The following is a 12,988-nucleotide window of genomic DNA, read 5'->3' on the forward strand; positions in this document are numbered from 1 at the left end:
TGGGAGCCACCACCCCTGGAGTCCCCATCACCTGCGTCCCCATCACGGGCTGGGCGCCTGGTGAGCCCCGGGTGTGTGGGTCTGGCTGTAAAATGGGGGCAGCTTGGGAATTGCTTCCCCACCTGGCCAAACATCCCGGGGTTTCTGGCTGGGGACGAGCCTTGTGACTCGGGGGAGCTGGACACTGCCTGGCCCACACAACTGGCTCCTCCCGCGGCTCCGTCCTGTGCCGGCATCAGCCAAGCCCCGATACTCGCGGAGAGCCGGCCAGGCCACATGTAGGAACCACAGCTAAAGCCAGGATGAGCCAGATTTGCTGCCTTTTGTGGCTGAGACCGATCTGGGGTGGGCACAGGGGGCTGCTGGGTGCCACTTGCTGTGGGGGAGCAGGAGATCCGGGCAGAAATCTCCCATTTTTCCCTCTTAGCAGGGGATCCCTGTCTCTGAGCCCACCCCAGGCATTGCTGGCTGCAGGCAGCTCTCTCTCTCCCCCCCACTTCTGGGCACGTTCATCCCTGCACCCCCAGAAGGAGCCCTGGCCTGGCCACAGGCACGGGGAAACTGAGGCACAGAGTGGCGCAGGGCTTCACCTGAGGTCCACGCAAGGGCGTATGGCTAAAGCAGCTTCCTGTGTCTCGCACCCCTCCATCTCCCCGCTCCCAGCCCCGCTCGCTCATCGCCCCACGGGACACGGGAGGAAGCTGGCACCGGGCTCCCCTCGCCGCGAGACTTACTTGGAGAGAGGTGGGGGGCCATGGGGCCGTGCAGTGAGGACAGCAGTGCTGGGACCCTGCGAAATGCCTCCACCAAATGTCTCTTGTCTCTTCACCGTCTGGACTTCAAACCTGTTTAACCGGCTAAGGTGGGGCTGTGCCGAAAGGGGCAGGCGCAGCAGCCTCACCCGAGCCCGCAGGCGGCCCCTCGGCCCTGTGCCGCCTCCAGAGCCCCCATCTTGTTGTCCGGGGACGTGGGCTCCTCCATGGCATGTGACAGCCACCACGTAGGGGCAAGCACAGGGTGGCATGTCCCTCTTCCAGGGGGTTTCTGGGCTGGGAGGGCTGGCAGCAGGGCCAGGGCCTGCTGAAGGTGAATCACAGACTGGTTTGGGTTGGGAGGGACCTTAAAGCCCATCCAGTTCCACCCCCCTGCCACGGGCAGGGACACCTTCCACCAGCCCAGGTTGCTCCAAGCCCCATCCAACCTGGCCTTGAACACTGCCAGGGAGGGGGCAGCCACAGCTTCTCTGGGCAACCTGGGCCAGGCTCTCACCACCCTCACAGCAAAGAATTTCTTCCTCAGATCTCATCTCAATCTCCCCTCTTTCAGTTTAAAACCGTTCCCCCTCGTCCTGTCACTCCATGCCCTTGGCAAAAGCCCCTCTCCAGCTTTCCTGTAGCCCCTTCAGGTGCTGGAAGGTGCTAGAAGGTCTCCCCAGAGCCTTCTCTTCTCCAGGCTGAACATCCCCAGCTCTCCCAGCCTGTCTCCAGAGCAGAGGGGCTCCAGCCCTCGGATCATCTCCGTGGCCTCCTCTGGACTCGCTCCACCAGCTCCGTGTCCTTCTGCTGTTGGGGCCCCAGAGCTGGACGCAGCACTGCAGGGGGGTCTCAGGAGAGCGGGGCAGAGGGGCAGAATCCCCTCCCTCGCCCTGCTGGCCACGCTGCTGGGGATGCAGCCCAGGACACGGGTGGCTTTCTGGGCTGCCAGCGCACGTTGCCGGCTCATGTTGAGCTTCTCGTCACCCGTCACCCCCAAGTCCTTCTCCTCAGGGCTGCTCTCCATCCATTCTCCGCCCAGCCTGGATTTGTGCCCCAGTGCTTCTCTGCCATGACAGTGGCAGGGCCTGGATCTCTGTTTGGGCTGTTCCTGCAAGAGCCACGGCCACACCGAGGAGGTGAAGCACCAAAGGGATGGGGGGCCCTGGGACCCCCCGTCTTAGCCAGCAGCACTGGGCTTTCACGCTACATGGCGGCACAAAGGGATTCCCAGGGCTGGGGAAGGATTCCTCCCGCCATTGCAGCTCACGGCCCTCACAGCCATGGAGGGTGGCCCCTGCCTGAGCCCTCAGGGGGCCTGGCGGCCATGAGGCACCAAGGCAGAGGGAGGGACGCCCGCCCCACAGCTCCTGCCAGGCCCAGGGCATGGGGCAGCCATAGGGAGGGCCCACAGAGGGAACCAGCCCTCAGGCCCGGCCCCGTCCGCCATCGCCGCTGCCTGTCACGGCGCGCAGGGCGAGCAATAAAGCTCGTTGACGACGCCAGCACGGCCGCCATATTTGCCAGTACTAAGTGCTGGCACGGCGGCCGCGTGTCTCTGTGCCGGATCGATGAACTCTCGCGAGATGACGCCGCGCAGCCGCCATGTTGCCAGCACTAAGTGCTGGCGCGGCGGGAAGGTGAACTCTCGCGAGGTGAGGCCGGCCCCGCCGCCGCCATGTTTGCCCGCCGCTCTCCTCCGGCTCTCGCCGCAAAGTCTCGCGAGAGCGGCGCCGGGGCAGCGGCGGGGGGGCGGCCGCGCAACCATGGCGGCCGAGCGGGGCCGGGGGCGGCGGCGGCGGCGGCGCGGCCGGTGCTGAGGTGGGCGGGGGGCCGGTGGGCCGCGCCTGGGCCGGGCCGGGCTGGGCTTTGCTTTCGGCGGGCGCCATGAGCCAAGGCGGTGGGGTTACCGGTGAGAGCGGCGAACCGGAGGCCAAGGTGCTGCACACCAAACGGCTGTACCGGTGAGGAGAGGGGCGTCGGGGGGGTTGAGGGACCGGGGGGGGACGGTGAGGGACCGGGGGGGGGTGAAGGGGGACAGGGGAGATGAGGGGGCTGGGGGGGAGGTGAAGGGGGTCAGGGAGAGGATGAGGGGACCGGGGGGAGATGAGGGACCGGGGGGGAGATCAAGGGGGTCAGGGAGGAGGATGAGGGACCAGGGCAGAGATGAAGGGGGTCAGGGGAGATGAAGGGGTCTAAGGGAAACTGGGGGGACAAGAGGGATGAAAGGAGATGGGGTGGGGTCCGGAGGAGGTTGTGGGGTGATCTGGGGGGGGGGGGCTCGGGGGAAGGGGATGGGGAAGGGAACTGGGGGAGCTTGGGGAGACCAGGAGGGAGGAAAGGAGATGGGGAGGATCTAGGGGAGGTTGGGGATAATAAGGGATTGGGGAGGGGGAACCTGGAGGAGATTGGGGAGGACCAAGGTGAAGGGGATTTGGGGGGATTTAGGGAAGATTGAAGGGAAGGAGATGGGGGAAGTAAGGAAAACTTAGGGGCTGGAGAAGGAGATGGTGGAATCAAGGGAAGAGTGGGGGTTAACAGAGGTTAGGGGATGGGGGGGGATCGAGGGGAGGTTGGGGGGGAGCCTGGAGAGGGGAAGGGGGGCTGGGGGGAACCAGGGGGAAGGGGATTGTAGGGATATTCAGGAAAGATGGAGGAGGAACAAGGGGGAAGGAGGTGGTGGGATTTAGGGAAGATTAGGGGGAAACAGGGGAAGGGGGTAGTGGAATTCAGGGAAGGTTGAGGTGAAGAAAATTAGGGGGAATCCAGGGGAAGTGTGCAGTGCTAAGGGAAAGGAGAAGGGGGAAAATTAGGGAAGGGAAGAAGGGGAAGGGGGTTGTGTGGGATCTGGAGGAGATGAGCAATACACAGGGGCACTGGTGAAAAAGGGGTGTGGGGGATTCAGGGGAGATGAGTCGAAACACAGGGTGGTGGGGAAGGAGCTGTGGGGGATCCGGGCAGGATGGGGGAATAATGGAGAGATGAGGGGGAAGAAGGTGAGTGGGAGGGTAAGAAGGGGGTCAGGGAAAAGGGGGCACCCAGGGAGATGGGTCAGGACGTGGGGGATGGAGGGAGTTATGCAGGATTCAGGGTGATGGGGTAGGAGATGATGGGGCTGAGGGGGAAGGAGGTGTGGGGAGGCAAAGGGATAAGGGCAAGATGTGGGGGGCATCCAGGGAGAGGGGGTCCCTGGCAGTAGACAGGGGTTACATGGGAAGGGCTGGAGAAGAGGGTGTGATGAGCAGGAGCTTGAGCCAGGGCACTTTCCTGCTGTGTGGAGGGCAGAACTGCTCTAGCTGCAGATCTGCCCAATAAAACACTCCCTGGGACTCCACTCGCGCTTACATCTCTGCGCTGTGCATTGGAAATGGCATCGGAAAACAAGATTCAGGAAATACCGATGGCCTTGGTCAGCTCAGCCCAGCAGGGACGAGGTGTCCCGCTGTCAGCACTCAGGTGCATGGCCCCTGCTCTGCTGATGACTTGTTTTGCGAGTGTGGCCCAGCAATTGTCCCCTTCTGTCGCAGTTTCTCCGTCAGTAAAGCAGATTCGTAGCGGTGTTTCAGCAGCGGCAGCGTGGTATCGAAGATGAGCAAGGTGATGAAGGCAAGAGATGGATTTTACGTTGAGGTCTGTTTTCTTTTTGAATTACTGACTTGCTCGGTGACATTGGGCACGTCCTTTCATCTCATGGAACCTCACAGCTCTCCTCTAAAACAGGGCAAGGCTTGCCTCCCTCTGAGAAAGCTGGCAAGATCCTTGCCCGAAAGTCCAAAGCAGTAATAGCAGGTTTGAGTAGTAGTTACTAGAATTTGTTTCCAGGATGCGCTTCGTCCGAGCACGTTCCCTGCACTTTGAAGTCATATTTAGGTGCGTTTCTTTTTCTTGCAAGGTCAGTGGTAAAACGCAATGGCTTGGATTACCCGAGGTGTGGGCTGCGTCGTCGTGCTGGAAGCACCTCCGGGGCTGTGGGAGCTTTGTATTTGCTGTCACATTGAGATACCCCATTTGATCTTCCCACATCTGCTAGAAGTTGAGCTAATGCAGCGTTAACACCTTGCCTGCTGTCACCTGAGATGTGGTGGACAGGAGTGAAGAGGATGTGGGTGTTCCTGCTTGCGAAATAGAATGTGTTTTGTTTAAACCGCCTTCATCGTGGTTTGAGATGTGTTTTACTTTGTGGTCAGAGTGGACCACACAATGGTTGGACTCGATGATCCCAGAGGTCTCTTCCAACCTGGTTGATTCTGTGATTCTGTGACCAGGAACGTGGGTGCCTCTTAGCTCACCTGATGCTTCTGGAGCTCACAAGTGAACGTTTCTTGACCAGGCGTGGGGTTGGTCACTAAGGCAAGGAAGCGGTTGTTTTCTCTTTAAATTTTTATGGCACAATAAGGTGTGTGGTTGCTTTAGAGCATTTTTACAGCAGAAACAAGAAAACCACGCTCCTGTAGAGGCGGCTCTTCTTTTAGCTGGTTAAGTATTGTGATTTTTAGCGCAGGATTTACAGTATCTGCAGTGGCCACAAATTTTCTTGCGACACAGCTCTCTTAGCAAGCTTTCAACCTTAACAGTCTCTTGTCAATTCATCTCTATTTCAGCCTGAAGTTCAGTTAGATGAAGCAGTAACTTCCCGTCCTCTAAAAACACGTTGTACTTTGTGTGATGACTGAGTGTCTCTGGAAACTTTTGGCCATCGCATTAAGCAGTGCCTTTGAGTCACAGATGTTTGAGTGTCACCGGTCCCAGCTATAAACTGTGCTCACGTGTCTGCTTGTGGGAGTTGAGCTCAGGTCTCTACAGTCCTTGGCAAGTAAGTTGGCCACTGGAGTGGCCTTTTGGAGATGAGGTTGCCCATCGCTCTTGGTAGGATGCTCTTTGGTCTTTTCCATTTAAGTCTTCCTGGGTTGATATGGTCTAGTTGCCATGGTGGCGTCAGGGCAACGGTTGGACTGACAACCGTTGGGCAACGGATGATCCCAGAGGGCTCTTCCAGCCTCATTCTGCGTGTGATAATCCCTCAAGTTTCACCTCAGAATGTGGCAACTGGATTATCCTGGGTGCTGTTTTAAAACGTAAGTTTTAGCGTAGGGTGACGGGACTTATTTTACAGATTTCTTTTCTGGATTCTGCGTAACCGTTAGCTCACTGGCTTTGCGTTACTATTCTGGTCTGCCAGCCTTGTTCTGGGCAGTATTATTTGTGTACTGACACATGCCAGGATACGAATGAATGGCTGCAGTTCTTCTCCCTGAGAAATTTCTTACTCCTCAGAGACTGTGGCTCTTAGCAATGTATTAAATAAAGAAATAGAGGACAAATAATTCTCCCTGCTGTCCTGCCCCATCCCAGAATGTTAATGGCACGGAAAGCGATAGGTCGGTGTCTGCGTGGCTGAAGAGGACTTCACGTTGGACCACTTCCACCCTGCTTGGCATGATGTGCTCTGCTTGGTGCTTTTAATAGACTGGCATCTGATTTGCCTCCTCCGTGGTTCTGATGTGCTGTCTGAAAGCAATGTTTAAACCCAGCAGGTATAAAAACGGCTACTGGGACAAAATTTGGCCTCTTAACTGCTAAGGAGAATCCATCCCATGCTCTCAAGCCACCCAAGGCACAAATGCTAAATTACATTTTAATCAGTTCATGGTCTGTAGCGCCTGTGTTGATGTTTCCTGACATTTTTGAAGTGAGGTTGGCTCCTGTACCTTTTTGTCCTCATCGTGTCCCCTTTCCTCAGCCCTGTAGACACAGGATCTGCAGGTCACCACTGGCTGTCACAGATTCTTCTTTACTCCTGCCTCCACCTCTTCCAGCAGCACCGTGGAGGATAAGAAGACGTTTTAGCCTGGGGTCTGCCTTCTGCCTTACAGCTTAGGAATGCACATTAGCCATTGGAAGGGGCTGCCCAGGGAGGTGGTGGAGTCACCATCTCTGGGGGGGTTTAAGAAAAGCCTGGACATGGCCCTTAGTGCCCTGGTCTAGTTGCCATGGTGGTGTCAGGGCAACGGTTGGACTCGATGAGCCCAGAGGGCTCCTCCAACCTGGTTGATTCTGTGATTCTGTGATCCTAAAAGATAAACTTTGCTGCTTTCAACTCACCAACTCTCTTATTTCTTTATGAACCCATAAAAAGTAGCAGAAGCAACCGGTGTCTTCGTGTGCCCATCCCTGTTGTGGGAAACAAGGTGGTACAGGAGACGCCCTCCGGGGTGCCTCCCACCCTGTGCTTGAGGGGAAGGTGGAATAAATGTTCCTGCTCCCATAGTCCCTGGAAGGAAACTTTTCTGTGCTTCACATTTGGCAGGCATTTGAGTCCTGGTGCATGTGAGTAGGCTCTCCTTAACTGCTTGATCACATTTCTTTACCCACTGCTACTGCTGGCAAGCAAATAGCTGTCTGCTTGCTTGGAAAGGGGGTTCTGGCAAAGGCTTTTTGAGTAATTCGTGTCATTTCATGGGTGTCGTGCTGCACAGTATCAAGATGCATCCCTGTCACTGCTGAACTCAGGAGGATTCTTAGGTTTTATGACCCTTTTTTTTTCAGATATAGAAAAAAAAATAGAGGCTTGTTTGGCATGTGAGAGAACCTGGCCCGTGTGCCCGTAAAGGACAGCGAACGCATTTTTACAGCTATTTTGAAGATGTAGAGGCTGCCTATTTTGGGCCTAGAGGATCAGAGTTTTCCTATACTTCTCTCTGGGAATCAGATGAATCAGCAGTTCCCCTTTCTTCTGGTCACCCTTCTGCACTGAAAACAAATCAGTTCCTTGTGAGCCACCCTGTTTGTTTCCTGCTGAGGGTCTTTGAGAGATACAGCGACAGGACATTCAATCACAGGTTGCAGGAAGGAGATTTTTGTTGCCTGCTGCTTTGTGGACATCTATTTTGGAGAAACTAAACGTACATATGGGACTTGTTGGGTTTTTTTTTCTCCCCCCCTGCCAATATGCTGTGAACTTGGATGAGTGCTTTGTACTTTTACCTGTAAACCAAAAACTATTTTACTCGCTTGCAGCTGAGGGTATGGGGTTGTTTAGAGTTTGCAAAGGACTTCAGGCCACGTGAGAAAGGTGCTAGTGAGCAGAAGTGGCCGTGGATATCAAGGTTAGTAGCAGAATTTTGTGTCTGATTCTTACCTTTATTCTTGGTTTTCTTTACAATTCTTTAGGAAGAAGTTTGTTCAGCTCTGTGGTGTCTTGATCTCCCAAGCCATTGTGGAAGACAGTCCTATTCCCTACGCTTCTCTTCTGTCAGGCTTTGTGGTTTACTGAAAACAAATGAGATTTCCAAGTTATCCTTGGATGAAAGGCTTCCCATGACATAGCACGAGGGGGGACATTTTTTCTTTGAGCTCCGGAATGTTCTGGGATTTTTTTCAGGGAGGTTCCTTTTGGTGGGGGGGGTTTGTGAAAGGAGATGTACCTTGCCAGTGAGGGGCTGGTATATGAAACCATCAGTTACTTGACAGTAATATCTGTAGTTTTCAAGGAAGTGCTGGTGGTTTCAGCCTCCCTCCTTAGCATATGGTCACTCTGTATTCAATCTGGCAACTTTTTATGCACGTGAAGAAGGTTCAGTCGTTGCATTGTGCTGTGGGTGTGATGAGGGAGTTTGCATTCTGCAGGCGATGGAGGTTTTGGGGAGGGGGAGCGGGCTGGGAGCAGCATCGAACCGTTCTGCTTCGCAGAAGTTTGCTCTGATCAGATCTGACTCGTTGGGTATTTACAACGCGTCTTGGTTGGCTTCAGCTCCTTGTTCAAACAGCTCTCTGTGCACGGCAGGCTCAGCAGGAGGAGCAGTGGAGGTCTTGGAGTGAACGAGGAGTGCTTGTTTCACAGAATCAACCAGGTTGGAAGAGCCCTCTGGGATCATCGAGTCCAACCATTGCCCTGACACCACCATGGCAACTAGACCAGGGCACTAAGGGCCATGTCCAGTCTTTTCTTAAACCCCTCCAGAGATGGTGACTCCACCACCTCCCTGGGCAGCCCCTTCCAATGGCTAATGACCCTTGCTGAGAAGAAATGCTTCCTCATGTCCAACCTGACCCTCCCCTGGCCAAGCTTGAGGCTGTGTCCTCTTGTCCTATCGCTGGTTGCCTGGGAGAAGAGGCCGACTCCCACCCCGCTCCAACCTCCCTTCAGGTAGTTGTAGACTGCACTAAGGTCACCTCTGAGCCTCCTCTTCTCCAGGCTAAACACCCCCAGCTCCCTCAGCCGTTCCTTGTAGGTCAGACCCTCCAGACCCTTCCCCACCTTGGTCGCCCTCCTCTGCACTCGCTCCAACACCTCAACATCTTTCTTGAAGTGCGGGGCCCAGAACTGGACACAGGATTCAAGGTGCGGCCTCACCAGTGCCGAGTACAGAGGGACGATCACTTCCCCAGACCAGTTGGCTACGCTAGTCCTAATAGAGGCCAGGATGCCATTGGCCTTCTTGGCCACCTGGGCACACTGAGTGACAGGTAGATAGATGTGGAGAGGGAGAACCAAGTCCCTGTGAAGGTTGATAGCTCATGCTTGGAGGATGTGTTTCTTAAAGAGGAACATGTAGAGTCAACAGCTGGGAAAGGATAATTTCAGGAGTCAGTTTGACCTCAAATATAGGCTTACCAAAGAGGTTTAGAGATCATCTCTCTTGGTAGGAAGGGCTTAACATGGCTGGTCGATTTTTCCTTTATTGAACTATCCATGAGATATTGATGCGGGTACTCTCTGTCCCCACTGATGCTTGTGTAACTCCCTGGTTTGATTTCACTGCAACGTTCTGCAATTGTAGTCTGATTTGTTCACAGCTCCCAGCTTTGGAGCGCTCGAGGTTTTACACACAGTGTGGTGTTCCTCCTGCAGGAGGAGAGTCTCAGGCAGGGACTCAAGAAGTATTTGTAGAGGTTTGGAGGTTGCTTGGCCTGTCTTTTAGCTGGCTTTCAGGGGAAAAATCTTGTAACAAATTTAATATTTTAGGCTGGTTTTGAATATCTCTGTTACCTGTCGCTGAGAGACCTTTAAGGCTTTAATGAATGAATCACTGTAACGAAGATCAGGAAGTTTTGGCAAATGACAATGACATGAGTTGCCTTCTTTCATAGACAAGTTGATAAGGAAACAGGAGTCAGTGGAGGTTTGACTCTTACCTTATCAAACATTAATTGTTAGAAATCAATCCATTTTTTAATCATAGAGTGTAAGGCGTTTAAATTAATCTGAGTGGATGTATAGAGTGATTTAATTGCTGCGATTCGAAGTTCCTACCATGTCCAAAGACATTTCTGACTGTGCTACTGTAGAAATAATGGACATTTTTTGACCAGACAGTCAGTGGTAACTGGTGATTAAACAACTGATTTGCAGCAAGATCATTCCAGTGTATGTAACTCTGCTTTTTTCTTCTCTCCGTAAGCCGTTTAAAATAGAGTGCAGAAAGGAAATCAATTAATGTGGTGTGGTGGTATAATGCACCTTGCTAATAACAGCATTAACTAGGCTAGTGTGGTTCTGTGCAGACATCCCAGATCTCATGAAATAATCCCAGATAACATCTCCTGAATATTTTCTTTCTGTGTTACCTTGCAGAGCAGTGGTAGAGGCCGTTCATCGCTTGGATCTCATCCTTGGTAATAAGGTGGCGTATCAAGAAGTGTTCAAGCCGGAGAACATCAGCTTGAGGAACAAGTGAGTTGGGCAGGACACTTGTTTTTTTGGATTTGGCTGGGGAAAATCCATGTGAAGCAACACGTGGAGGTTTTGAATCTGTGGTTTCACAGTGTGTTCGATTTGTAGCACACCAGTTGACCTGGAGCCCTCCAGGTTTTTGAAGCAGAGGCTGGATTTCAGATGTGTATTTGAACAGCACCTAAAGGTCCATGACTGGAGGCTTTCCTGGGTGTCACTGCAATACAAATAAGTCGTCTTCACGTTGGCTAATGCCTTCTTTGTGATTATCTTTAAAAAACTCTGTGGTGAAGCAACTTCTTATGTGCATCAGGTTCAGAGGGTGCCTAGCAGGGATGATTTTTCTTGCTAATTTTTTAAGCTGTCAAGATAATTCTTGCCATTACTGCAGTTTAGGGAATGACTGATGGCCAGCTGAGCCAAGGTAACTGGGTAGGTGTGTGGCTTTTCCAGATGCTCTTGTGTGGGAGTGATACAAGCTGTACCATCACCAGATGGCCTAGCTCATCGTAATGAATTCAGATTTTCCTCTTCCGTGCTTGTGGAGTGGCAGCTGTATTTGAAGCTGCTGTAGCTAAATGTGAACTCTCTGCTGTCTTATCTCAGGCTGCGGGAGCTGTGTGTGAAGCTGATGTTTTTGCATCCAGTTGATTATGGAAGAAAAGCAGAAGAACTGCTCTGGAGAAAAGTTTACTATGAAGTTATCCAGCTCATTAAAACAAATAAAAAGGCAGGTATCTCTGGCTCTGGCATGAGAAAGTCTCTGGCTGTGACACCAAGTTAAAAGCTTCAGTTGCTCAGAGAAGTTGTGATCTGAGTGCAGGGCAGGAAGCCCAGCACTCCTGAATTTTAATCGTTGAGCTGACATACGCTAACTGCGGGCAGGTAAGCTTTAATGATCTGCTGAGAGCACTGCCGTTGCAGAGGATATTTCAACATAATTTGCTTAATTTTTGTCTTTCAATCTTCAAAAGACATGTATGTCCATGTAGAACGATGGGCTGAAGAGGCTTTGTCAGTGCTGATTGTTTTTACTGGAGTAGATAAATGGAAAAGACTCACAGGATTATTCACACTTGTATTTTCTAACGCCATGAGCTCTCTCCTGGTTGTCTGAATGTATTTAAGGTGCTCTAACCAGACACCTTGATTTCATTTATTTCTTGCTGCAGCAAGTATTTCTCCTTCTCGATGTTGACCCTTAGTAAATCACAACGTCGTTGAGCAAGAGGAGGTCCAGAACTGTGCAAAACCAATTACAGCTGAGCTACCCACTCTCTTCTCACTATATTCTCATTTTTTTTCTTCCCTCCAGCACATTCACAGCCGTAGCACTCTGGAGTGTGCGTACCGGACTCACTTAGTTGCTGGCATAGGATTTTACCAGCACCTTCTCCTCTACATCCAGTCTCACTATCAGCTGGAGCTGCAGTGCTGTATTGACTGGACGCACGTCACGGACCCTCTCATAGGTTGGTGCTCAGTGTGTTGGGCTCGTGGGTGAGGCTTGAATTGCAGACAAGTGGCTTCCCCTCACGCTGGTCCATCTTTATTTCAGTGTTCAAGGGATTATCTGTTTAGAACAGACTGTCTGCCCTGCCCTCTTTTCCATGGCACTGTTTTGTTGGGTTTTTTCAATGCTGAACTAGGGAAGAAAAGGGTTTCTAGCAGGAAGAAGATGCTGTTAGACATTTCTTTAGTAAGTGTTTGGTGATGGCAGATTTTTATGGAAGATTGAAGAGCACTTCTGGCTGTACAGAATGTTTTTAAAAGCTTAATTAAAGCAGACAGATGGGCCGTTGAGGGAAGAGGTTCGTGAAATCAACAGATTTTTGTCAGGACATCCTATTCACTAGATGTAAGAGATTGTTCCTCCTCTTGCTGCCCCTTCTACCTGTGCTCCCTTCGTGTCATTCCGAGTTGTTGTACTGTGTGTAGCTTTGAAACTGCTGCTGAATCAGACTGAGAACATGGGGAAGCTCCTCTCACACAGCCAGGTATGTTAGCTGTCTTGGGTGCATGCCCTTAGATGCAGGGTAATTTGAGGTATCTTACCTATTAGGGGAGGAAGAATAAGAGTGTTTACAATCTTGAAACAGCTCAAGGCTGCGTATCACAGAATCAATGAGGTTGGAAGAGCCCTCTGGGCTCATCGAGTCCAGCCATTGCCCTGACACCACCATGGCAACTAGACCAGGGCACTAAGGGCCATGTCCAGGCTTTTCTTAAACCCCTCCAGAGATGGTGACTCCCCCACCTCCCTGGGCAGCCCCTTCCAATGGCTAATGACCCTTTCTGAGAAGAAATGCTTCCTGATGTCCAACCTGACCCTCCCCTGGCACAGCTTGAGGCTGTGTCCTCTTGTCCTATCACTAGTTGCCTGGGAGAAGGGCCGACTCCCTCTTCGATTACCTTGTAATAGTTTGTTCACATTTGCTCCTGGGTTGTGCTCAGTGGCCTCAAGGGACACGTTTCTGTTCAGATGGGTCCAGGTGAGAAATGGAGCCTCTCTCTGTTTTGTGAACTGAATTAGCAAGGTTTTAATTGACATTCTTTAAAGTTG

At 52.4% G+C, this 12,988-nt stretch overlaps 1 protein-coding gene across 2 annotated transcripts in view; it reads left to right on the forward strand.

Annotated features, from left to right (window-relative positions):
- Positions 1-2,574: 2,574 nt before the first annotated feature.
- SMG5 (SMG5 nonsense mediated mRNA decay factor) overlaps positions 2,575-12,988 on the forward strand; it is a 33,646-nt gene continuing 23,232 nt past the window's right edge. Inside the window, exons 1-5 of one of the 2 annotated variants that reach the window (XM_068414479.1) lie at positions 2,635-2,716; positions 4,280-4,382; positions 10,327-10,425; positions 11,032-11,155; positions 11,741-11,897. In XM_068414479.1, the coding sequence (XP_068270580.1) occupies positions 4,366-4,382; positions 10,327-10,425; positions 11,032-11,155; positions 11,741-11,897 (397 nt within the window). In that variant the 5' untranslated portion in view covers positions 2,635-2,716; positions 4,280-4,365. Of the gene's footprint in view, positions 2,717-4,279; positions 4,383-10,326; positions 10,426-11,031; positions 11,156-11,740; positions 11,898-12,988 lie in introns of both variants that reach the window. The other variant, XM_068414478.1, reaches the window with a different exon arrangement.

Source organism: Nyctibius grandis, chromosome 17 (genome assembly GCF_013368605.1).
Source record: "Nyctibius grandis isolate bNycGra1 chromosome 17, bNycGra1.pri, whole genome shotgun sequence".
Taxonomy (NCBI): domain Eukaryota; kingdom Metazoa; phylum Chordata; class Aves; order Nyctibiiformes; family Nyctibiidae; genus Nyctibius; species Nyctibius grandis.